The sequence below is a fragment of the Camelina sativa genome, chromosome 2 (genome assembly GCF_030686135.1).
Source record: "Camelina sativa cultivar CO46 ecotype springtype chromosome 2, ASM3068613v1".
NCBI classification, from domain to species: domain Eukaryota; kingdom Viridiplantae; phylum Streptophyta; class Magnoliopsida; order Brassicales; family Brassicaceae; genus Camelina; species Camelina sativa.
This window is the reverse complement of record NC_141881.1, coordinates 24,032,209-24,059,851: the sequence shown is the minus strand read 5'-3', so window position 1 is coordinate 24,059,851 and position 27,643 is coordinate 24,032,209. Positions and strand designations below refer to the sequence as shown.

General features: G+C 35.0%; 2 protein-coding genes across 2 annotated transcripts in view; both read left to right on the top strand.

The window, feature by feature from the left end:
* The window catches only part of LOC147949139 (ankyrin repeat-containing protein BDA1-like), a 47,970-nt gene that overhangs the window by 5,012 nt on the left and 15,315 nt on the right, over positions 1–27,643 (top strand). The window lies entirely within an intron of this gene.
* On the top strand, positions 22,983–25,389 carry LOC147949140 (uncharacterized). Its single transcript, XM_087487906.1, has 5 exons — positions 22,983–23,644; positions 24,052–24,181; positions 24,269–24,559; positions 24,671–24,907; positions 25,010–25,389. The coding sequence occupies exons 1-5, from the start codon at positions 22,983–22,985 to the stop codon at positions 25,349–25,351; spliced, it is 1,662 nt and encodes a 553-aa protein (XP_087344032.1). The 3' UTR covers positions 25,352–25,389.

Here is a 27,643-nt window from a genome sequence, read left to right as displayed (position 1 = left end):
GCGTCGATACATCTTGGATTTGCTTGCAAAGACAAACATGCTGATGTCCAAACCAGTTCATACTCCGATGGCCACTTCCCCGAAGCTCTCTCTTCACTCTGGTTCCAAGCTTCCTGACCCGACCATGTACAGAAGTGTTGTTGGTAGTTTACAGTATCTTGCTTTTACACGCCCAGATATCTCCTACTCAGTGAATCGCCTATCCCAATACATGCATATGCCCACGGATGAGCACTGGAAGGCAGCCAAACGGATACTCAGATATTTGAATGGTACATCTTCACATGGTATTTGTCTCAGGCGGGAAAATCCCTTTCAGCTTCATGCTTACTCGGATGCGGATTGGGCTGGAGATACTGATGATTTTGTCTCTACTAATGCATATATAGTTTATCTTGGTTACAATCCGGTGTCATGGACGTCTAAGAAACAAAGAGGTGTTGCCCGATCATCTACTGAAGCTGAATATAGGTCGGTTGCTAACACATCTTCTGAAGTTATGTGGGTTTGTTCTTTGTTACGGGAGCTTGGTGTTTCATTACCTCAAGTGCCTACTATCTACTGTGATAATGTTGGGGCGACTTACCTTTGCGCAAACCCTGTCTTTCATTCCCGTATGAAGCATATTGCATTGGATTATCACTTCATCCGTAATCAAGTTCAGAATGGTGCTTTACGTGTTGTACATGTCTCGACGAAAGACCAGTTAGCAGACGCCTTAACTAAACCGCTTCCGCGCTCTTTATTTCAATCTCTCTCCAGCAAGATTGGAGTTTCGCACAGCCCCTCCATCTTGAGGGGGCGTATGAAGGAGTAATCATAGGACCTGATTTGATTACGATCTTCATATATGTTAACTGTATATATTATCATTTATTCTCAATAACTCTTGTACAATACCCTAGCTTAGTCCTATGTTTGTATATATATCAGCTGTAATACATCAATAAGAATCATCCTTCAATATACAATCCTATACAGAGGAATCAATGTGCTTTTATAAAGGGGAGGTTACTATGTGAGAATGTTCTTTTAGCAGCGGAGCTAGTCACTGATTTCAACTAAAATGGGCCTGTTACAAGAGGATGCCTCCAAATTGATATATCAAAGGCGTTTGACAACATCGACTGGGAGTTCCTCATTAACATCCTCAAAGCCTATGACCTACCAGAGGTGTTTGTGGGGTGGTTGACATCTTGTTTCTCTTCTCCTTCCTTTTCGGTTGCTCTAAATGGAGAGCTAGTAGGGTACTTCCAAGGCAAGAAGGGTCTAAGACAAGGAGATTCTGTCTCTGCACCCTTGTTCACTCTGGTCATGGACATCTTATCAAAGAAGCTGGATATTGCTGCTGTTCAAAACAGTTACAAGCCTCATCCTCTCTGTGTTGATCCTCTCATTACACATCTCAGCTTCGCAGATGACCTACTAGTCTTCTTCGATGGCACAAAATCCTCCCTGGCTGCAATTCTTGAAGTGCTAGATAATTTTAAGGTAATATCTGGACTAGGAGTCAATCTAGCTAAATCATGTTTGTTCCTCGATGGAAATGACAGAAATGACATCAGTGGAATAGCTTCTCGTCAAGGATTATCGCATGGAGCCTTACCTGTACGTTACTTGGGAGTTCCACTGATTACTCAGAAGCTCTCTTCGACTGATTATCAACCGCTTATCGATAAAGTCAAGGGAAGAATTTCAGGCTGGACTCATAGGCATCTCTCGTTTGCAGGCAGACTGCAATTGCTTAAATCAGTCATTAATAGCACCATTAACTTCTGGAATTCAATCTTCCTTCTCCCCAACAAGTGTCTAGAAGAGTTAGAGCGTATTTGCAGTTCCTTTTTGTGGAAGGGAGTGTTAGATTCAGCTCAAGGAGCCAAGGTCTCTTGGGAGATAGTATGCTCTCCGAAATCTTCAGGAGGTCTAGGACTTAAAAGGCTGATAGACTGGAACAAGATATTCGGTCTTAAGCTAATTTGGTTAATCTTCTCTCAGGCAGGTTCTCTGTGGGTATCGTGGATCAAAAAATACTTGATAAGAGGAAGGAGTTTCTGGACATCAGATTTCAGGAACACAGGGAGTTGGATTTGGAGAAGGTTGGTAAAGTTGAGGGATCTAGCCAGACCTTTTATTCATTGTGAGATTGTATCAGGAACTGGTGCTCTATTCTGGCATGATAACTGGACAGGACTAGGACCTCTTATTGATGTAATTGGAGACTTGGGGCCGCAACTTTCAGGTATAGGATTCCACTTTAAGGTGATTGAGGCTGTTTCTAACGGGGAATGGGCGATATCCCGGGGAAGGAACCCAGCTATTCAATTACTCAGGGCTTGTTTACTCAATATTAATCCACCAAATGATCCAGAAGGGGCTGACATCTATAGATGGAAGCTCACACAAGATCAACCCGGAGGTTCCTTCAATTCAGTGCTTACTTGGAGGAAACTGCATCCTATGGGTCCTGCAGTCTCTTGGCACTCACAGATATGATTCAAGGAAAACATACCGAAGATGGCGTTTATGGCTTGGTTAACAGTGCTAGGCAGACTAACCACAAGGGATAGACTGAGGAGTTGGAATTTACAAGTACCCTCTTCTTGTCTACTATGTACTTCAGGGGAGGAGACTAGAGACCATCTGTTCTTCAGCTGCCCATACTCAAAGGTACTATGGATGGATTTTTTCGCTCCTCTTCAACCGAACTTACCAACTACTTTCACTGGTTGTTTAAATTGGATTAAGTCTCCTACCACAAATAGGAAGCTTAATACAATTTGCAAACTGTTGTTCCAAGCGCTTTTATACAACATCTGGGCTCAAAGGAATGCACGGCTTCATTCTGCAACTATTCTCTCAGGGACAAGGGTAAGAAAAGATATCCAACTACTGATGAGACGAAAACTCACAGGATTGGATAGAGCTTCTTCCACATTGCTACCCTCAGACATCAATGATACTTATCTCCACCACTGGTTCTCCAACTTCCAACCGTCATAACCTCCATTCTGCCTTTCAGTCCTAACTACTTCCCAAATCGTTTGTTTATTGCTTCCAGTAACTTGTAAAAGAAAACAATTTCTCCATATATATAAAACGGTATCGTAATTTTTTTAAAAAAAAAAAAAAAAAAAAAAAAAAGAAGCACACTACAAAGAAGAAGATACCGAAACCCAAAAGTGAGTTGATTTTTCAAGTCTTCAAGACCATGGTTTAGCCATTTGAAGCGTTAAATAAATTAGTTGCTCCCTGTAAAAGCTTTGATTGTTATGTTATGTAAACATATTCAATAGCCTTGTACACACTCATTTTGAAAAATACACTTAAAGATCATATCTTTTGAAAAAAAAATTACTTCAACCTAAACTTACTCGGTAAAGCAAAACGGTGTTTATAGGGTAGAAAATTTATACTTAACCTTAACAGTGATTCAATGCATCCATTAAATGCATAGGTCTATTAGTCTACATAATACATATCAAAAGTGCAACGAAGAAGAAATAATATGAATCTCTATCTCTCTCTTTTTAGCTAGTATGCAAGATGAATTTGGGGTTTAAGTTTTTTTTTTTTTTTGCGAAGTACTTAAATTGTTATAAAACTAGAGAGAGTTTAGGGAAATCTCTTGTTCTTATTAATGATCAAACTCGAGGTTACAACATATATATAGAGTCCCGTAGGAACAAAGTACAAAACCGACTAAGACTAAGGACATGGCCGAATGGGCCTTAACACATATGGCCGATGGGCCTAAGTCTAATGGACCGTAACAAGGACTAATAGGTGGTCGGTCAGGTCGAGTCCATCAAGTGTTTTACAACACTCCCCCTTGGACGAGATGACCGTACCTATGCGAGGATGGGATCGCTGCAATGTGCTAAGGGGATGCTGCCTCATTAAAACCTTACCAGGAAAACCCATTGGGACAAAACCTTAGTGAAGGAAAAAGAGTACAGCACACATTGCTCCCCCTGTTCCAAGCATCACTCTAAGTCCTTGAGCCTCCGTATTCCAATCTGGTGCGTGAGCTTCCGGAACGTCGTTGTCGGTAATGCCTTGGTGAAGAGATCGGCTGAGTTGTCGCATGACTGAACTTGCACCACTTGAACTTCTCCGGCCTTTTGTAGTTCATGTGTGTGAAAGAACTTTGGCAGTATATGCTTCGTCCGATCTCCCTTGATGTAACCATCCTTGAGTTGTGCGATGCAGGCTGTATTGTCTTCATAGATGACTGTTGCTTCCCTGTTGTCTTCTAGACCGCTATCTGTCCGTATATGTTGAGTCATAGACCGCAACCAAACACACTCACGGCCGGCTTCATGTATGGTTAGGATCTCCGCGTGATTTGAGGATGTGGCTACCAAAGTCTGCTTCATGGAACGCCAAGAGATCGCCGTACCGCCGTGCGTAAACACATAACCTGTTTGTGATTTACCATTGTGTGGATCGGATAGATAACCTGCATCGGCAAAACCAACTAAACCATCTTTGTTATAGTTAGTATAGTAAAGACCAAGGTGTGTCGTTCCCTGAAGGTAACGCAGAACATGTTTGATACCATTCCAGTGCCTCTTGGTCGGACAAGAACTATATCTTGCTAGGAGGTTCACGGCAAAGCTGATATCTGGTCTAGTATGACTAGCCAAGAACATTAACGCTCCTATAGCACTGAGGTAAGGCACTTCAGGTCCGAGAATTTCTTCATCGGCCTTCTTAGGAGCAAATGGATCTTTATCCACTTCCATACTTCTCACAACCATTGGGCTAGTCAATGAGTGAGCCTGCTCCATATTAAATCTCTTGAGTACCTTTTCTGTATATGCCTTTTGATGCACAAGGATCCCATTGTTTATGTACTCAAGCTGTAATCCCAAACAAAATCTTGTCTTGCCTAGGTCTTTCATCTTGAATTCTCTCTTAAGATATTCGACTGTTTGGGCGATTTCCCCAGAGGTTCCAAGGATGTTTAAATCATCCACATAAACTGCTATTATCACAAATCCTTTGTTTGCAAACTTTCTTAGGAATATACATGGACTGATTGGGTCATTCTTATATCCTTCTTTGGTCAAATAGTCACTAAGTCTATTGTACCACATTCGACCACTCTGTTTCAGTCCATAAAGCGATTTGTCTAGCCTTATGCAGTATTGGTCTCGAGAACCACTCTTCTTGTGTTCTATACCCTCTGGTAATCTCATATAAATTTCATTATCTAGTGGACCATACAAATATGCAGTTACAACATCCATTAACCGCAAGTCTAAATTTTCTTTTACGGCCAGACTTATTAGATACCTAAAAGTCGTTGCATCCATCACAGGGGAGTATGTCTCCTCATAATCTATGCCGGGTCTTTGAGAGAATCCTTGTGCTACAAGCCGTGCTTTGTATCTTACAATTTCATTCTTCTCATTTCTCTTTCTTACAAATACCCACTTATGTCCAACTGGTTTAATTTTAGGTGTTGTCCTCAAGATCGGACCAAACACACTTCTCTTCCTTAAAGAGTTTAACTCCACATCAATGGCTTCTTTCCATTTAAGCCAATCTTTGCTTTGTGTACACTCTAGTATAGATGTGGGTTCTAGATCCTCATTTATCTCAAGTGCTACCTTGTATGCAAATATATCATCAATGTCGACATCCTTTCGGTTCCATTGTATTCCAGACATTATATAGTTGATTGATATCTCATTGTTATCAATCCCATTTATCCCTTCAGGTTCTTGAGGTTCAGCGTCCTGAACGTCACCTGGTACCATAGGGGTTTCCGCGGTAATGTCCGTTTGTTCTATAATTCCCATAGCCTCGGTCTGATTTGCACCTCTTTTACTTTTCCGAGGATTCTTATCTTTGGAACCTAGTGGTCTACCTCGTTTCAAACGTGGCTTAGACTCTGTAGCAACTTGATTATTGTGTTCCTTGTGAACATCAATACGTACTGGTGCATTGCAAGCTGGTATGTACGATTTTGTTACTCTCTTTGGGTCAGCAAAGGAATCTGGCAATTGATTAGCTAGCTGCTGTAAATGAATTATCTTCTGAACCTCAGCATCACATGCTTGAGTTCGAGGATCTTGCCAATTTAAGGATGTTTGATTCCATGTTAATTCCTTGACCAGCTTGTCAGTCTCTCCCCCTAATGTCGGGAACTCGGACTCAATGAACTGACAGTCCGCGTATCTGGCCTTAAATAAATCTCCTGTGAGTGGCTCGAGATACTTTATAATTGTGGGAGAGTCATATCCAACATATATTCCCATCCTCCTCTGAGGTCCCATCTTAGTTCTCTGTGGTGGAGCAATAGGTATGTATACGGCACAACCAAATGTTTTGAGATGGGACAAGTCTGGCTCTTGACCCGATAATAGTTGGGATGGTGAATATTTGTGTTCACTAGATGGCCTGATGCGTATGAGCTCTGATGCGTGTAAGACCGCGTGTCCCCAAGCTGACACGGGAAGCTTCGATCGCATTAGCAATGGTCGAGCTATCATTTGTATACATTTAATGAAGGATTCAGCTAATCTGTTTTGTGTATGGACATGTGCCACAGGATGTTCCACACTCACCCCCATGGACATACAATAATCATTAAACGCTTGGGATGTAAATTCACCAGCATTATCTAGACGTATAGTCTTAAGTGGAAAGTCCGGAAAATGTGCTCTTAATCGAATGATTTGAGCTAAGAGCTTAGCAAATGCTAAGTTTCTTGTGGATAACAAGCATACATGGGACCATCTGGTTGATGCATCTATCATCACCATGAAATATCTGAACGTCCCACTCGGTGGGTGTATTCGTCCACATATGTCACCTTGTATCCTTTCCAGAAAGTGTAAAGTCTCTCTTGTGACTTTTACTGGTGAGGGTCTTACAACAAGTTTCCCTTGAGCACATGCTACACAAGTTGCATTTTTAGGGAAAACTTTTCTTTCTTTAAGATTGTGCCCTTTCGAACTCATTATCAATTTACGCATCATGTTCGAACCCGGATGGCCAAGCCGGTCATGCCATAGAGTGAATTGTTCATTGTACATTTTGTGCTTTGCTAAGTTAGCTTCTATCATATTTATTCTAGCATGGTATAAACCAGTGTCTAGTGCATGTATAGCTTCTAGGATCTTCTTTTGTCCATTTACATTTTCTGTAATGTATAGGAACTCTTTAGATCCTTCACCCTTGGTTTCAACATGAAAACCATTTAGTCTTATATCTTTAAAGCTCAATAAGTTTCTCTTAGAGCTGGGTGAGTACAAGGCATCACTTATCTCAATATGTGTACCCTTAGGTAACAAGATGTGAGCCTGGCCGTAGCCTTCTATCAAATTTGCTATACCAGCAATTGTATTAACATTAGCACTTTTCATTTTAAGATTTATGAAATATCTTTTGTCTCTTAGTATAGTGTGGCTGGAACCATTGTCCATCACTAGTTCACTCAAGTCCTCGGCCATTTCTATAAAGAGGACAATAATTTTGGATTTTAACAAGACAATTTTTTTTTTAAAAATAAAATCCATTGAAATTAAATCAAAGCAATTATCCATTACATAGAAATTAAATCATAAAAGCATAGAAATTAAACCAAAATAAAAACAAAATTCAATCAATGTCTCTTGAGGCAGTCGGAAGTCTCATGCTTGGCTCTGAATTCTACCTTGAGACTCTTTGATATGTCCCAAGGAGATGAGTAGGTGTTCGGCAATACTTAGCCCAATGATTAAACATACCACATCTCTTGTAAACCGGTCTTGCTATGTATCGTGGCTTAAAGGGCCTATGGGCCTTACCAACACGGCCATGGCCTTTTGTGCCATAAGCATTGAAACGGCTGCTATGGTAGTGTCTGCGACCACCATATCTTCTGCCACCACGACCATAATGGCCATAGTGTCTTTTTCTGTAGATATAGTTGGTCTCATCGGGTTCTTTAAGTAAATCAGCCTTGGGTGCCTCTGGTAATGGGGCTGTTTTCATTTTCAGCCTGTTACCCTGCTCAGCCAGCAGTAGACATGGGATGAGAGCTCCATAGGTCCGAAACCCTCTTTCACGGTACAAACGCTGAAGTATCATATTGTCGGCGTGAAAGGTAGAGATGGTCTTCTCTAGGAGTTCATCCTCAGTTACCACAGTACCACACAACCTTAGGATAGAGACAATCCTAAAAAGCTCTGAGTTATACTCACCCACGGTTTTGAAATCGTGGATCTTAAGGTTTTCCCATTCCCATCGAATCTTTGGTAGGAGTACCATCTTCTGGTATCCATATCTGCTTTTCAGCTCTGTCCAAAGTTCGAGTGGGTTCTCTACCGTGAGGTACTGGTTTTTAAGGCTTTCCTCAAGGTGATGGCGTATATGGCGCGTGGCCGTATACCTTGCCCTATCGGAACACACATTGTCCGGCTGGATGCACTCGTGTAAGTCCTTGGACTTCAAGAGGATCTCGGTGTCCAGCTTCCATTGTAGGTAGTTCTCACCCGATGCTCTTAAAGCAGGATGGGTCAATTCTTTAACCTTTGCTATCTGTATAAAGATAGACAACCGATAGTTAGCATGCAATATTTAAGACCAAACCATGCAACAAATATTCAGGTCATGCGGTATTTAAGACCGTACCATGCCTTAGGCCATGCGGTATTTGAGACCGACCATGCCATGTCTTATATATTTTTCGTTGGTTTAATTCTTTATGCATGCAAGACAACAAAATCAAGTGCATGCAACAATCCTAGATAGTATTTCCTTTTTCCTTAAGTTTCCTTTTAGTTTAAGATTTACTAAATTTATGTTTTAGGAAATATTTTAGTCTTAGGATAATTACTATATTTTAAATTAGGAACTTATCCTAATCAAGTTTTAATTCCCAAAATTCTTAGATTTTAATTCCTTAGCAAAAGCTTAAGTTTTATTTTCGGATTCAAGCTATATGATCGAGATTTTAGGGTTCTAGTTAGCCGAATTTATCAAGAACAGTCTATGGTTCAATTTGATTTCTAACACCCTACTCGATTCCTTATGATGCATGAATGATCAGTTTTAACATCCTAGAACAGTTTAACAATTTGCATCTAGGTTCTTATGCATCACAACAAGCAATCAACCAAATTTTAATCTTATACAACTGGTCTTAATTCTCAAGGAATCTAACAACCTAAACATGATCTGTTTTTAAAGTTTTAGGTTGTAGAGATCTTAATCTATGTTGGTTGTTTACTTGTTTTTTCTTTTTAAGGTTCAATAGCTTTTAAGTTCAAATTCGGATCCATAAGGTTTTAAGAAGGTTTCGGATTTTGTTACCTTCACCGTTTGGGATTCTGACTGGTATGGACCGGGAGCTAAAGACCTCGGTAATTCCCCTCTCTCTCGATCACGAACTGCTTCCGCGAACAGCTCCTTTCCGCAACAGCTTCTTCCCGCGAACAACTTCTCGCGAACTCACCCCCGAAACCGCGAACCAACGAACCTCGATAGGTTTTGGGATAGGACTTGATCACGAGCTAAGGATGCTCGTGAATCAGTAAGAGATCTCCGAGACAAGAGGGTAAGTCTCGAAGAAGAAGATCAAAGGCGGTTTAGGGTTTTTAGGGAACAAGAGAGAATCGGCTGCTTTTAGGGTTTTAGGGTTAAAAGGCTATCGTGCTGATAACGTGTTATAAAACTAGAGAGAGTTTAGGGAAATCTCTTGTTCTTATTAATGATCAAACTCGAGGTTACAACATATATATAGAGTCCCGTAGGAACAAAGTACAAAACCGACTAAGACTAAGGACATGGCCGAATGGGCCTTAACACATATGGCCGATGGGCCTAAATCTAATGGACCGTAACAAAGACTAATAGGTGGTCGGTCAGATCGAGTCCATCAAGTGTTTTACAACATAAATATAATTTTTGGTCATATTATGTTTTATAGTAACAAATTTTGTATTTTAGCGTATGAAATTGATGTGAAATTCAAGAAAAATACTTAGGTTCACCCCTAGAGGTGAACCTCTCCATTCACCCCCTTTTCTTTTAGCCAATCAGAATCTTCCATCTAATATTTTATTTCAAAAATAAATTAAAATTAAAGTAAAAAGCAAACCAAATTAAGGAAACAAATTCTGTATACTTTTAATTAAGGAAAGTTAAATATTGGCTTGGTTTAGATTTTTAAACTTAGAATAAAATTATGTCGGTTTGGGTTTACAAATGAAGTGGTTAGGGTTTAGATTTTACAATTAAAACGAAATTATATGTCGGTTTGGGTTTACAAATGAGGTGGTTAGGGTTTAGATTTTATAATTAGAACGAAATTATATGTCGGTTTGGGTTCACAAATGAGATAATTAGGGTTTAGATTTTACAAGTAGAACAAAATAATATGTCGGTTTGGGTTCACAAATGAGATGTTAGGGTTTAGATTTCACAATTAGAATGAAATTATATATCGGTTTGGGTTCATAAATAAGATGGTTAGGGTTTAGATTTTATAAGTAGAACGAAATTATATACGGTTTGGGTTCACAAATGAGATGGTTAGGGTTTAGATTTCGGTTTGGATTTATTAAAGTTCGGTTTAAGTTTTTTAATTTTATAATAATGTATACAGATTTTATTGCCTTATTTTATTAGGGGGTGAATAGAGAGGTTCACCCCTAGGGGTGAACCCAAGTATTGTTCGAAATTCAATGGTTAGAGAGATACATACATGTCGAAATTAATGCATCAGAGTGAGAATTTACTTTCACGGGTGGTATGTTGGTAAAAAGTGCTACTAAATGCCAAAATTTTATTCAGTAATAAAAAGTTACTTGAAAATGAAATATTATTTTTCTTGACGACGAGAAAACCTTTTCAAAAATTTGGAACATCATTTATGCTGTTTAAGTATATTAATATTTCTTAAAACAAACTGTATGAGAGAGCATGTTTAGCTGAATTCGTCTCAGAGTTAGATGCTCGAGGTAGTCGAGGGATTTGTTTAAAATAATTTGCATCAAATCAATAGTTAGAGATACATGTCTAATAGAACACCGTGGAGATCCTAAAATGATGATCTTGTTGAAATGGCGTTAACGAGTTAAGAGAAATCAGTTTCCACTCTTAAAGTTTTGATTCTCTATAGTTTTACACTTCTCATAGAGCTTAATTTCATCCACTATATCAATGCCTCAATGGTCTCAATTGTTCCTTTTTAAGTAATTGGTTAAGTTACATGTTTTCTCCATTTGCCCTTTCACATTGTTCTATTCAATTCATTATTTACGAAACATATGAAAATATGAATTAATCACATTAATATACTATCGTTCAAACTTAAACTTTTTATAATCAAAATACCATCCATAACCAAAAACTTTTTATCATCTTTTGCTTCAATTTTTTTTGGGAGCATCTCCTTTTAATCCTAGATTACGTCCAACATTATCTATATATATAAAGTTAACTTTGCTCACTTCTCCTTCCTCCACATCAGCATCCACCAAATCAATTTTTGTTTTATTTTTATTTTTGCATTAAAAAAATTATTTTTAATATTCATTAATTGCATATTTATTATAACAGTAAAAATAAATAAATAAGAAATTAACTAAAATTTATTAAATTTTAGAATAGTATAAACAATTATATAATTTTTAGTAAATAATAAAATTAATAACTATCTAAAAAATGAATTAAGTAAATTCAATGAAAATTTTAAAATAGTAAAAATAATGCTATGAATTTGTTTTAGTAATAATATTATTATTAAAATTATAACCAAAAATGATTATATTCCAAAATTTAGAATGGGTTAATGGGTTTTAGAATGTAAGTAAGCTTTTAATGCACGGTGGAATAAAAAAAACAAGTTATGTAATTGTATTTATAAAAATCTAAACATGAAAATAAAAATGAAGTAAAACATTAGTTTCTAGGAAACATATACCATAAAGATTTATTATTAAATTTTACTTATAAGGAAGAAAAAATTAATTACTTAACTTAACTTAACTTAAAAGTTTTGATCTAAAACAAAGGGGCACATTTTTTTTTGGGAAAACTATGAAATTTTTTTTTGGAAAAATAATCTATCTAAAAAACAAAATCAATGGTCAGGAAATATAGAAAAAATAATATGCAAGCCGTTACAAAAAGTGGCATGTGATCTGCGTAGCATATCTCATAAGGTAGAGCTACAATTTTATAACATGATATAAAAAATATATAACAAATATAACATATATATATATATATATATATAATCAAATGCTTTTAACCCAAAACATTGGAATTTGTTCAAAAAAAAGAAACCCAAAACATTGGCAAAAACAACATATTTAAAGTACACTATATTTTTTTTAGAAGACGAAGATGGGGTTACATCACAATATTAACATCTGCAAATAGCATATGAGATTTTAGAAATATATCTAGCTTGGATTAATGAATAGATATTCATAGTGGGGTTTAAATATTTAATCATTTAAGCATTTTTGACTTAGTCTGAAATTATATTATGACAGATGATGCATTTGGACAACCTCATTGTAGCGACATAGCAGTAAAAATGTTCATGAAACTTTGTATATTCACATTTAATGTTGGATATCGATATGTTTAAATGGTCTCTATAATTATGTCAACAATTGATATTGACGTTAGAACTTTTTAAATTATGTTTTCATAGGATATAAATATGGAATGAACTCTTTTAAAGATAAAATGTCAAAAGATTGTCGACAATATTATTGCGACACCAGACAATATATGTTATATATAGATTAGTAAAATATGTATGGCATTTATATAGATTTATCTTTTAATCTTTAAATTATATTCATATTCAATGATTTTTATTAATAAAAAATGTAACTAAAATCCCACGTAAAATTGCAAATAGATATAACAAAGAAATATTATTTTAAAAAATATATATGTTGTATATCATTGAGTAAAGTAAGTTATATATTTATATTCAAAAGTTGGAATTATTATATTTAAGCTCAACAATTTCTGTTGATAAAAAATATTTTAAATTAAAATCTCGCGTATGCGGGTACAAATTCTAGTTTCATAGGCAGGGCAAATAAAAACAACAGTAACATTATATTAATGGTGATTAGGCATTTTGTTAAAACGGAAAAAGTAATGGTCCATAGGATTCATAATGGCAGCGAGACAAAGCTTACGTCAAAGGTGACGACAAAATTCTATCCCATGCAAAAAATTATTTGGAGCTTTAAATATATCTATCTGCAAAAGCTAACCACAGTCCCACTCATAATTATCTCCCCTGAGAAAATGAAAAAAAAAAAAAAAAATCTGAATCTCTCTGAGCCCAACAATAAACCCGAAGTTTCAAATCTTGAACTTTCGAATTTTGAAAAATATATAGTCGATAGTTATATTATACCTGCCAAATAGTTGTGACATACATTTAACTATCAGCAAACTAGGAGTATAATTGTTTGTCGACAAAAAAAAAAACTAATGTTTGTTAATGAAGGAACAATGCTTCTTTATATTAAAAACAAAAGATACTAATTTGTGTTAATATTAAACTTTTTCTATTAAGTTTCTTTTTCCCCATTTTATGATGCAAATCTGGTATCCAACAGTATACAAATGTAAATTTAATTAACTGGATATCTGAACACTGTACGTGTATGTAGCTTTGGAGAATATGAATCAGAAATGTGCTAATCCACACTCCACATAACAAAACATCAAAATTTGCATATTGGAATGAATATATAGAAATATAACTATATATTGGAATGAATATGACAACGAGGCCTGTATGTACTTCAACCTAAGTAACGGTGGGATCACACCACATGACATCTCTTGAAGAAAATTAATTTTGATTTTGATTTTTCAGTCGACAGCATTCCTCTTTCATTTGGTCAGAAACACTCGACAACAATTCATCTCGTCATATTATCAGATATTTTTATATTTTTCACAACAGTCCACTTATAACTCCTCTACTACGCTCGACGTATATGTGACATAACTATATATTTGAAATGGTGTCTAAATATTTCATGTTATGTGTTTAGTTACTCTTTGACATATATTTTCTTTGTAGCTACGGGCCTACGGCGATCATGTGACCTACAACTACTAATAGTACCAATGTACCATGCGTTTCTAATTAGATATTTACGAAGAAACACTGATCACTGATTAATTCTCGTTCGAAATGGAGTTTAATTAGTAGTTTGTGGAACAGTGGAAGATTCGAAATAAGGAAACATTATGTAAAAGAAACGAACGATTACGAATTTCTTATAAGATCGCATGATATGACGTGGAGTTGTTTGTCGGATTCAGTAATAATGTAACATCCTCCTTGGCTAAAATATGAGAAAATTATCAACTTTAAAAAATAATAATTGGTACTGTTTAATCAAGGATATTTTGATCATTCTTCTCTTTTTCTCTTGGCTTTGCCACTGAGCCTGAAGAGGATGTCACAGCCACTAAGAGTCTTGATTCTGCCACCAGCTCATCCTCCGGCCAGCCTGAAGACTAACCAAGACCGAGAATCACGAGATACCAAACGCCTGATCACGGTTTTTCTATTTTTTTTTTAGGATCTTTTTTTTTTACAACATTTTAATGTAGGATTTATTCTTCTCTTGGCTTTGTTTTCACACCGAGTTACTGATGTTATTTTCTTTGGTTGTTTTCTTTTGATTTTTCTTTTATTTGAGTCATTTTATCGAGTCAAAAATATTGGGAAACTAAGAGATTTTCTAGGAATCTTTTGCTTTGAACTAACACTCTTATGATTGCTTTAGTACTTTGATTTTAGAATGAAGCTTGGAAAGAACATGACCAGAATCAACATGCCCCAAAGACCCTCACCGACGAGAATATTAAGTTGATCCAGCGTTGTCTCTAGCTTTGACAGGACTTAACCGATGTTAACTTCTTGCCTTGGGGCTTGGTATACATCGAACATCATCCCTTAAGCCTTACAAGACATGCTTTCCCTCACAAAAGTATGTTTCTCCTCTCCCTTCCCTTCAATTCTCTTAAAAAAAAAGCAAAGAAGAAGATGATATAGGTAGCAAAGAACTGAACCAAGGGTTGAGCGTAAACTCATGCATCCTTCAGAATTCATGGAAGTCTGTCCAAAGAAAAGAGCAAGGGATCGATAAAAAAAAATACAATGATACCCTAGAAAATTTAAAAAAAAAATCAATTCCTTGGAAGCGAGAAAAGATAGAGAAAAGGGAGGATATGAAGGGAGCTTGGACATAAAAAGGTTGAAGAGAGTCTATAAGTTCGGTGATCGATATTCCTTTGGCAAGACCGCACACTTTCATATAACTTATGTAGAGAGAGAACAAATGGGATACTGAAAGTTTTTTAGAGATGTGGGATTCAAAGTAAGGAGTGTTGATCCTAATCATGGGCATAGTACATTAAGTAGTTCTTAATTTGATGTGATGAAGCGTGCAAAGAAGAGGTTCCCAAGAATATGTGAGTTTCCACATTCAAACCTTCTCTCTGTTCCTGAGTTTTTGACTATTCTTCCTTGAGAACAAGTAAAGATTCAAGTCCGGGGGAATTGATGTGTGTGTGTTTTATAGAGTTTTAACTATAGTTTTTAAATTTGTTTTGAGTCTTTTATTGAGTCAAATTGTGCTTTTAGAGTCTTTTTAGTCTTTTGAGAGTCTGTACAGGTTCTTGGTTAGAAGGTTTTTGAAAAATAACATATTTTTCAGAGTCAAAGTGTGCTTTTAGAACCTATACTTCTATATAGAGATTTTCAAAAAATAAAATATTTCAAATTTTATCAGATTTCCATAAATCTCTCTATCTAAATTCAAACATAAATATATGATTTTGCATATAATATAATTCAAATTTTTTTAAATGGATTTATATCCTTAATCGATGAATAAAAAAATGTGTCTACAATGTACCACATTGCCTGCGGAATAGGGCAATGAATAAAAAAAAAATGTGTGTGCAATGTACCACATGTACAATAAAGAGTTATCACCAGTAAAGAAAAAAAATGTAAGAATGAAAAGTGAGAATTGATTTTTATTCGAGAACTTTTGAGAACCCCATGGAGACTGCATACACACATGGAAACATATGATTTGTTTAAATTTTTGGTTTTGTTTTTATTTTAAATAAATAACTAAACTAAACAATTGTTACTAAAATATTATATCGAGAGACTCTGGAAATCTTTCCCTACTGCAAATGCTCTAAATTAAATCAAAATGATTCCAAACACCAATTAGCAAGAAACTTAATCTATATATAATAGCAAATCCACTTTTGAGGATCGACTTTAATCTAACGGATGAGATTGTTTCTATTATCTCATCTAACGGTTTAGAATTATTAATGATCCCAACAGTTGCAAGTTTTTTTTTCCAAGAATCGTGTTTTTTCGTCGCACCTCCATCTTTTAAAAATTGCACCTATTAGTTTTTACACCTTTTTGTTTCACACCTCTATACTTTAACACCTCTTTATATATACAAAATTTTTATGGACTTTGAAAGGATTTTTTATTCTTTGAGTATTATAAATGATCTCACACTTTGTTAATAATCTCAAAAGTTGCAAAATTTCGGTCCAACAATTGCGTTTCTTCGTTGCACTCCCAACTTTCCATGTTGGCACCCGTTAGTTTTCACACTTTTTTTGTTTTACACCTCTTTGTTTATATAAAGTTGCAATGTTTTGACCCAACAATTGTGTTTCTTTGTCTTACCCCTAGCTTTCAATGTTTGCATTTGTTCGTTTTCGCACCTTTTTGTTTCACACCTTTTTGTTTCATACCTCTTTGTTTTCACGCTTTGTTTTTATATATATACAAATTTTTATGGACTTGGAAAAGTTTTTGTTCTTTGAGTATTATTAATGATCTCACCCTTTATTAATGATCTCAAAATTTGCAAAGTTTCAATCCAACAATTGTGTTTCTTCGTCGCACCCCCAACTTTCCATGTTGGCACCCGTTAATTTTCACACCTTATTTTTACACCTTTTGGTGTATATAAAGTTGCAATGTTTAGATCAAACAATTATGTTTCTTTGTCGTACTCCTAGCTTTCAATGTTTGCACTTATTAGTTTTCACAGTCTTTGATTTCACACCTTTTTGTTTTTATATATTTACATATTTTTATGGACTTTGAAAAGAGTTTTTGTTTTTTGAGTATTATTAATGATCTCACCCTTTGCTAATGATATCAAAAGTTGCAAAGTTTCGATCCAACAATTGTGTTTCTTCGTCGCACCCCCAACTTTCCATGTAGGCACCCGTTAGTTTTCTCACCTTTTTGTTTTACATCTCTTTGTTTATATAAAGTTGCAATGTTTTGATCCAACAATTGTGTTTCTTCGTCGTACCCCTAGCTTTCAATTTTTGCATTTGTTAGTTTTTGCACATATTTGTTTCACACCTTTTTGTTTCACATGTATTTATTTTCACATCTCTTTGTTTTTTTATATATACAGATTTTGAAGAACTTTGAAAAAAGTTTTCGTTCTTTGAGTATTATATTATTAATGATCTCACTCTTTGTTAATGATCTCAAAAGTTTCAAAGTTTCGATCCAACAATCTTGTTTCTTCGTCGCACCCCCAGCTTTCCATGTTGGCACCCATTAGTTTTTACACCTTTTTGTTTTACACCTCTTTGTTTATATAAAGTTGCAATGTTTTGATCCAACAATTGTGTTTCTTCGTCGTACCCCTAGCTTTCAATGTTAGCACTTGTTAGTTTTTGCACCTTTTTGTTTTTATACATATACATATTTTTATGGACTTTGAAAAAATTGTTGTTTTTTGAGTATTGTTTCACACCTCCAAGTTTTAAAAATTATGAGTATTTTTTAAAAAATTTATTAATCAACATGATTCACTCATCTTCGTTAAAATTTGGATAGTTTTCTTTATTGATTCCTTCATCTAACTTTTGTTTGGTATCATTTTCTATTTATACCTGCATAGATCATCTCTTCCAAGTATTAATCTAGGTAATTGATTGTGATTTCTAATTTTTTTATAGATTTATATGTTTATATATTATAACAAACTCACGTTTAGGGTCAATTTAAATATGATGGATGAGGTTGATATTCTTATCTCATCTAACAGTTTAGATTTGTTAATGATCTTAAAAGTTGCAATATTTTGATCCAATAATTGTGTTTCATTGTCGTACTTCCAGCTTTCAATGTTCACATTTGTTACTTTCGTACATTTTTGTTTCACACCTCTTTGTTTGTATATATATACATTTTTGTTAGTTTTCACACCTCTTTGTTTTCACACCTTTTTGTTTTTATATATTTACAGATTTTTATGGACTTTTTGTTTTTGAATATTATTAATGATTTCACCCTTTGTTAATGCTATCAAAAGTTGCAAAGTTTCGGTCCAACAATTGTGTTTCTTCGTCGCACTTCCAACTTTCCATGTAGGCACCCGTTAGTTTTCTCACCTTTTTGTTTTACATCTCTTAGTTTATATAAAGTTGCAATGTTTTGATCCAACAGTTGTGTTTCTTCGTCGTACCCCTAGATTTCAATGTTTACACTTGTTAATTTTTGCACCTTTTTGTTTCACACATTTTTGTTTCACACGTATTTATTTTCACATCTCTTTGTTTTTATATATATATAGATTTTTATGAACTTTGAAAAGAGTTTTTGTGCTTTGAGTATTATATTATTAATGATCTCACTCTTTGTTAATGATCTCAAAAGTTTCAAAGTTTCGATCCAACAATCGTGTTTCTTCGTCGCACCCCCAGCTTTCCATGTTGGCACCCATTAGTTTTTACACCTTTTTGTTTTACATCTCTTTGTTTATATAAAGTTGCAATGTTTTGATCCAACAATTGTGTTTCTTCGTCGTATCCCTAGATTTCAATGTTAGCACTTGTTAGTTTTTGCATCTTTTTGTTTTTATACATATACAGATTTTTATGGACATTGAAAATAGTTTTTTTTTTTGAGTATTGTTTCACACCTCCATGTTTTAAAAATTATGAGTATTTTTTAAAAAACTATATATAATAGCAAGCCCACTTTTGAGGGTCGACTTTAATCTAATGGATGAGATTGTTTTTATTATCTCATCTAACAGTTTAGAATTATTAATGATCTCAACAGTTGCAAGATTTTTTTTTCAAGAATCGTGTTTCTTCGTCGCACCTCTATCTTTTAAAAATCGCACATATTAGTTTTTACACCTTTTTATTTCACACCTCTATGCTTTCACACCTCTTTATTTGTGTATATATATATATATACAGATTTTTATGAACTTTGAAAAGAGTTTTTATTCTTTGAGTATTATAAATGATCTCACCCTTTGTTAATAATCTCAAAAATTGCAAAGTTTCGGTCAAACAATTGTGTATCTTCGTCGCACTCCCAGCTTTCCATGTTGGCACCCGTTAGTTTTCACACTTTTTTATTTTACACTTCTTTGTTTAATAAAGTTGCAATGTTTTGACCCAACAATTGTGTTTCTTCGTCGTACCTCTAGTTTTCAATGTTTGCATTTGTTCGTTTTCACACATTTTTGTTTCACACCTTTTTGTTTCATACCTCTTTGTTTTCACATCTCTTTGTTTATATATATACAGATTTTTATGAACTTTGAAAAAAGTTTTTATTCTTTGAGTATTATATTATTAATGATCTCACTCTTTCTTAATGAGCTCAAAAGTTGCAAAGTTTCGATCCAACAATCGTGTTTCTTCGTCGCACCCCAAGCTTTCCATGTTGGCACCCGTTAGTTTTTACACCTTTTTCTTTTACACCTTTTTGTTTATATAAAGTTGCAATGTTTTGATCCAACAATTGTGTTTCTTCGTCGTATCCCTAGCTTTCAATGTTTGCACTTGTTAGTTTTTGCACCTTTTTGTTTCACACCTTTTTGTTTTTATACATATACAGATTTTTATGAACTTTGAAAAGAGTTTTTATTTTTTTGAGTATAGTTTCACACCTCCAAGTTTTAAAAATTATGAGTATTATTTTCTTTCAGTTTATTAATCAACATTGATTTGTTCATCTTTGTTAAAAAATTTGGATTATTTTATTTATTGATTCATTCATCTAACTTTTTTTTGGTGTAGTTTTCCATCTAACCCGTATTGATCATCTCTTCCAAGTATTAATTTAGGTAATTAATTGTGATTTCTAATTTTTCATAGATTTATATTTTTAGTCAATTTGGTTGGTTGCGGCTATGAACTCTTTCTTCCTGATTCTCTTATTTATTTTTATAAATTTCAATAGAATAATGATTTAAATTCTGTTTTATGTGAATATATTTCAAAACTGATTATCTGAGTATGATTCAGTAAACCTAGATTTATATATATCTTTAATATTATTCTCTTATTGTCACTGAATCGATTTTTTATTTTTATATATACAACAAATATTTTATTTAACTAATTTGGTTGATTCATCTTAGTGGTTGTTTATTACTTTTATATTATACAGTTAAAAAAATTACCATAAAATTTTCACTTGAAATGTAAGAATAACAATATTAGTCATTTCAAGTTTTCACTTTCCCGTGCGTTGACATCTTAGTATTATTAATAGCAATCTGAAATCATAATTGAAGTAAAAAAGCAACAAGAAAAAATAGCCAAGGTAAAAGAAAACACTTATTTTGAGAATAGTTTAACTTCAGCGTTCATCTTTCACTAATAACATTAAAATCCTTCTGAACGGGATTAATATCGTCTCCCGATAGAGATTTGTAACAATTACAAAAATGAAAACGAAGATGGAATAACCCCAATGCCATGATAAATTACCTCCTACTGACTCAATATCAAAATATAGACCGTTGATACCTGAAGCAAATCCGGAGAAGGCTACCATCATAATACATAGAATCTCAAACCCATCTATAGGGTAACTCAATTGAACATATGAGATCACGGTGAGGATTATACAGATCCATATCAAAAAGATATCCCACCTCTGATCCATATAAGTGATCAGAAACATGGTTAGGCTAACCATAAATTGGAAAATATTGAGGATAAATCGGTTAGCCTTGAAAACTGGAGTTGGTGAACTTGAAGAGTTGATGCAATCAATTAATATGCGAATGAGACCAAAAATGCTACCCAACCCCCCGTACCTTAGACATGCATATTCGAAGCTCATCTCTTCCTTGTATGGATATATATTTTCCCATGCTATTCCACCACAAAACACTACAAGAAAACCTGCATTTAGCGACTACGAGTTGTGACTCTTTGTTCAGTCGCAAAAAATAGCGACCACTTAGTAATTGAATTACGACTGTTTCCCGACTAAATGTAAAGAAGAAGCAAAACAGTCGCAAATTTATGACGCAAACAATATAGTCGCAAAACAATCGCATTTTGAGACTGTTCAGTGACAGTAATTTATAAAACACAAAGAGTCACAAATTAGCAACGATTTTGCAACGTATACTCGTGTCACAAGTTTTATTTATCGATAACTTGCTAACTCCTATTTTTTGCGACGAACTTGCTACGACATGTGCGACTTATTTGCAACTACTATTGCGACTGTTTAGCGACTAACACCTGAATTAGCTACTGGTTTGCGATACCTTAGCAACTCTCGATTTGTTGAATTTGAAATTTCACATTAGTTAAATGTTAACATGTTTCTATACACATTTCCACTTTGGATTGATCAATATCAGTCATATAAACTTTGTCAAAGCTTTCCATTTTAGTATTTAGACACAAAAATTTCATAATATCTAAATCATTGTAAAGAGTATACATGTTATTTCATAAGAAGGTTTAGGATTCTATGAAAATTGCAAAACAAAGATATGAAAACAATATTTTAAGGTCATAAACTATTCCATATACACTATAAGACAATCATGAGTCCATATTGTTGATTGATATCAATAGAATTGTGCACAAATTATAGATTCCAAAAATTTGTATTGTGACCAAATTCGGAGAGTTACAAAAGGGTAACAAATTGCGACTAACTTGTTACTAACTTTGGGACTCTTCTTTTTTGCGACTATCTTGCTACTGAACTTGCGACCACTGTGCAACTACTTTTGCGACTGTTTAGCGTCTAACACCTGAGCTAGAGACTCTTTTGCGACTGTTTTGCGACTAACACCTGAAATCGCTACTGGTTTGCGACTCCTTAGCAACTCTCGATTTGTTGAATTTGAAATTTCACATTAGTTAAATGTTAACATGTTTCTATACACATTTCCACTTCGAATTGATCAATATCAGTCATATAAACTTTGTCAAAGCTTTCCATTTTAGTATTTAGACACAAAAATTTCATAATATCTAAATCATTGTAAAGAGTATACATGTTATTTCATAAGAAGGTTTAGGATTCTATGAAAATTGCAAAACAAAGATATGAAAACAATATTTTAAGGTCATAAACTATTCCATATACACTATAAGACAATCATGAGTCCATATTGTTGATTGATATCAATAGAATTGTGCAAAAATTATAGATTCCAAAAATTTGTATTGTGACCAAATTCGGAGAGTTACAAAAGGGTAACAAATTGCGACTAACTTGTTACTAACTTTGGGACTCTTCTTTTTTGCGACTATCTTGCTACTGAACTTGCGACTATTTCGCTACTCTTCTGTGACCATTGTGTTACTAATTTTAACCATTTTATTATTTTTGCCAAGGTTTAGGCGCGTAATATTCCCCCCTTTTTTTTTTAGTATGTGTCTCTTTTGCGACCACTTTGCGACTCCTCTTCGTTAATTACTAGGCAAATTTTTAGTATGTGTCTCTTTTGCGACCAGTTTGCGACCCCTCTTCGTTAATTACTAGGCAAAGAACACAACATATTCTCTTGTTTCTCTCTTTCTATTTCTCTCGAAAACCTTTCAACTCTCTCTTCTTTCTCCTCTCGAATCTCTCTTCTTCCTCTCAATCTCGCCTCTTCTTCTCTCAAATCTATCCTCTTTCTCAACTCTCTCTAATGGCTGGTAGGGGTCGCGGAGGCAAATCAGCTGGAGGTGGTAGGGGTCGCGGAGCCAGATCCGCTGGAGGTGTTAGGGTTTATAATGGTGCGAGGGATCCCAGTTCTGCCGCCGATAATCAGACCTCCATTGGTGCGAGGGAACCCATTGGAGCCGCAGTTAATCAGGCCTCCAATGGTGCGACTTCACGCGGAGGTCGAAGTGGTGTCAGAACGTCGTCTCACTCCTCGAATCCATCAGGCTCTCAGTCCGTGAGTAATTCGTATAGAACTATGCCGTCCCAGTTTCCGCCGAGGACACAACAAACGCCTCCTGCTTCTCAACCACCGCGGGTTGCTTCTCCACCACCGCGGGTTGCTTCTCCCCCACTGTGGGTTGGTTCCCAACCACCGCGGGTTGGTTCTCAACCACCGCGGGTTGGTTTGCAAGCACAGGTTCTTGCTCCTCAACCACCGCCTCCTCTTCCTCCACTCATACAAGAACAAGAAGAGGATTACGAAGAAGTAAACCCTAATCCCAATCCTGCCGAAGAAGAAAACCCTATTCCTAATCCTGCCGAACAAGACTACCAAGGTTTGTTAGATGCAATGCTAGCTCTTCCAGGCCGACAACATCTCCCAGTTCTGTCTGTCGATCCCATCCCCGACGTTGAGACTCTATGGTAATTTTTTTTTTGCTTTTAGAGTTAGGTTGAGACTCTGTTTTTGTTTGATTAAGTTAGAGGTTGTGTTTTATTAAGATTAGTGAAAGAATCAAAGCGAAACTACACTGTGAGTAAATTAGAGGTTGTGTTTAGATCTCTTAGTAAATTTAATCCTTGTGAGAATCTCCCAGTTCTGTCTGTCGATCACATTCACAGGTTTCGCTTTGTTAGATTGTTTGTTAGATTGTTTGTTTTGTTGATTAAGTTGAGATTAAGATTGATATTGTTTGTTTTGTTTTGAGATTAAGATTGATATTGTAAATTTCGTTTTGTTCATTAAGTTAGAGGTTGTGTTTGATTGTTTCGATAATACTGATTGTGTTACTTTGTATTGGTTAAGACTGATTGTGTTTGTTTTGTGACAGGTTTAACAGACACAAAGGAAAAATTTCTCGGGTGATCTCTGGAATATTTAGAAGGAAATTCGATGGTCCTTACTACAGCTGGAAGGTTACTCCTAGACACATTCAAGAGAGATATTTCAGGACATTTGCGGTAATGTCTTATAGCTTTCAAAGTTTTATTATCTCTCATAACTGACTTAGTATCATCACTAACCATTAACTCAATTGTAATATGTAGCGGAAGTTCTATTGGGATGCTGGGATTACTGAGCTTGTTAGAGAGGGGTTCTTAAAGATAGCCAAGAAGCGAATGAAAGGCATTGTTAGTCAAGCTAAAAGCAGTGGTAAACAACCTGTTTGGATCACCAGTGCAGAACTGTGGGCTGAGATGTGTGATCATTGGAACGAACCTGATGTAATGGAGAGGAGCTCAAATGCCTCGCAGTGCAGAAACTCCGATCGTGGTGGTCTTGGAGTCCACAAACACCTTGCCGGTCAGAAATCATATGTGCAAGTTCATCAAGAAATGGTAATTTAACATTGCTTCCATGATATAACACCCTAAACAGCTTGCTTCCATGATTATAACACTCTAAACACCTTGTTTCCATGATTTTAACATTTAACAATTTCTTTGTAGGAAGAAGAGTTGGGCCGTCCGGTATCATTTGCTGAAGTGTTCATGAAGACACATACTCGAGCTGACGGATCGTTTGTTGATCAAAAAGCTAAACAAGTAGCTGAGACTTATGAGAAAACATTAGAGGAGAGACTGTGTGAAGTGGACGATGATGGTCCAGAAAATTCAGTGAATTCTTCTGAACGTTCAACTCATCGTACTCTCAGCATTGATGAAAAGAATGATATCTTTCTTAAGGTAACTCCTTAGTTTCTTTATTTTGATGAGTGTGTATGATTATTCTTCATGATAACTTTCTAACCTTGATGTTTCTAACCTTGATGTTTTTCTTTGTTTTAGTGTACTCAAACAGATGAGAAGGGAAACCTTTTTGGTCTTGGATCTCTTGTTGAGACAGTAAGGAAAGGGAAAAGGAAGGAAAGCTATGCAGAATCTTCTCAACCATCACTTCTCGAGCTTCATGAAGAACTTCGCAAGAAGATAGCTCATCTAGATGCTGAGAATGCCCGACGTGAGAAGGAGCATCAAGAGCTTCTCATCTACGTGAAAGAGAAAGATCCAGCATATGATACTATTATTGCTTCCTTGCGACCAAGAGTACCAACAAAAACACCAGCAACCACACCTGAAGACAACATACCACCAGCCACCGTGTCAGGTACTCACCAGCCACCAAGTTAGACACAACACCAGCCACCACATCCCCTTTCTCCACTTACTCCAAGTTATAAACATTGTCTTTTTATCTAAAAAACATGAATTGCTTGTTTGAGACATTTATTTGTTTTTGCTTTAGGATGATCTTTTTGGTTAATACAATGATTATGCTAATCTTTATGTTTAATGAATGATTTTGATATCTTTTGTGGTAATTTGGTTTTCAATTTTAATGTATTTTGATTCATACAAAATTTGATAGATAAAACAGGTTTATTATATGCTAAAATCTCACCAATTTGTGACCAAATTTATTTCTATGAAATTATCAGACTAGTGGCAAAATGGTTACTAATAAACGAGGACTATTTTGCGACGACAGAAAGGAGTCTGAAAATAGTCACATATTTTACTCACTAACTTGCGACTGAACTGTAATTACCTTTATGATCGAAGCTTCCTAATATAAAGAGTCTGTAAAGAGTCGCTTTTTAACGACTATATTAGAGCAGTCATAATTCCGTCGTAAAATTGCGACCATTTTGAGACACCTAAATTTTGCGACCATTTTTTAACGACTATCTGAAATAGTCGCATAGTAGTCGCAAAATAGGTTTTTGCGACGGATTAGCGACGAATTTCGGAGTCGCTAAACGCAGGTTTTCTTGTAGTGAAATATAGATAAAATGGACATATGGATCCATAGTGTTCATGATATTCGATCAGTTACTCCTATGATATTATCAACATATTTGGTGGGATTCTATATGAGTGCGTCCGAGCTTATTTTAATTTCATCCAAGTTCACCGACCGATACATTTTATGTTTGTTGTGTTGTCTACGAAGTTCTATAATGAAAGATGAAGCGAAAACTTAGAATTTAAGTTTTAATACTAATACACCATTTTTCTGTTATGCTATAATTTTTTTTATTTGTACATAACTAATAATTAGTCTTAAAACAATAAAATTTGTTTAGAATCTATTGTTATTCAATCACACATGTTAAAAGGAAAAAGGAAAAATCAAAAGTATTTAACTTTATTAATGAAAAAGATAACATAAGTAAAAATCATTATATATTTGTATTTTTTTTTTAAATATGTAAAATTATATTATTTGTACAGGTGTTAGAAACTAGCGACTATTTATCATTACTTGTAATATTTAAGTTATACAACCATATCTTTTTCACAGTAAATAAATATTAAAAATAAACAAATTAAATACGAGATCTCTTCTATATATACTTTAATTAATGCTTAGAGATTAACACAACAAACATATATAGTATAAAATATATCTATGCAATGCCAGTTATCTCCAACGCAAAAATGTTGACCAATATTGGTCAACTGAAATTGACGGTGTCAACGACATGAAGACACGAGCATTATTTTTTCATTTAGCATTGAATTCCTCCATCTTTGGCTTCGCGAGGGCATGGGACTCTGATTGCATACAAAGAAGGAATGAGTTTTGGTTATGCTATATTTAGGTATTTGGGGTTCTTGTGCGCCTACTGTTACGTTTGCAAGTTGAGTAGTTGCTTTGTCTCTTCAGATTTACCAAACCCGGCTTACAAAGCCCACAAAATCTTGATCAACATTTTACCATTCGTTGTCAGCGTAGCTATGTTCATCATCAGTTACACGTGGCAGCGGTTGGATGTTTCTGCTCTTATATATTTTGTTCCATCTTCGCTACAATCTCATTGCTTCAGTTAATTCTTCCCGTGGATGGCTTCGGAAATTGGTATGTTTCTGGCTTAACTGATGCACCAGTCGGTTGGATTTTCTTGGTGTGATCATCATCATAAATTATCAATACGGGTTTGGTTTAGTAATTTATGGCAATGAGATAGAAGTATGTTGAAGAGCGTTTTATTGCCGACATAAAACGTTCTCATGAAAATAAATCTAAAGTGTACAGTTATTTGAGGAGTTGTGTGATTTTTCTCCCAAGAAAACTGTTTCTTTTATTTTTCTTTATGTTGTAATTTTTTTGTTTTGTAAGAAATGTTATTGTCCTTATTAAACATTTTAATTAACGAATACTCTAGAATGGTAAAAAGTGTGCTCCAAAAAAAAAATAAATGGGCCAAAAGAAAAAAAAAAGAGTGATATTTGCTGCTTAGATATTAGGGATGTGACTAATATAGATTTTGTGGTTTTGTTACCACAAAAGTCACAAGGAGGTTCTTTAAAACTATACTGTGCCAATATATATATTCTTATGCTTACATAGAGAGAACATAGAACATTACAAACCAATGAGAAGATGATATGAATCCCCATCAAGGATCTCAGTAATGT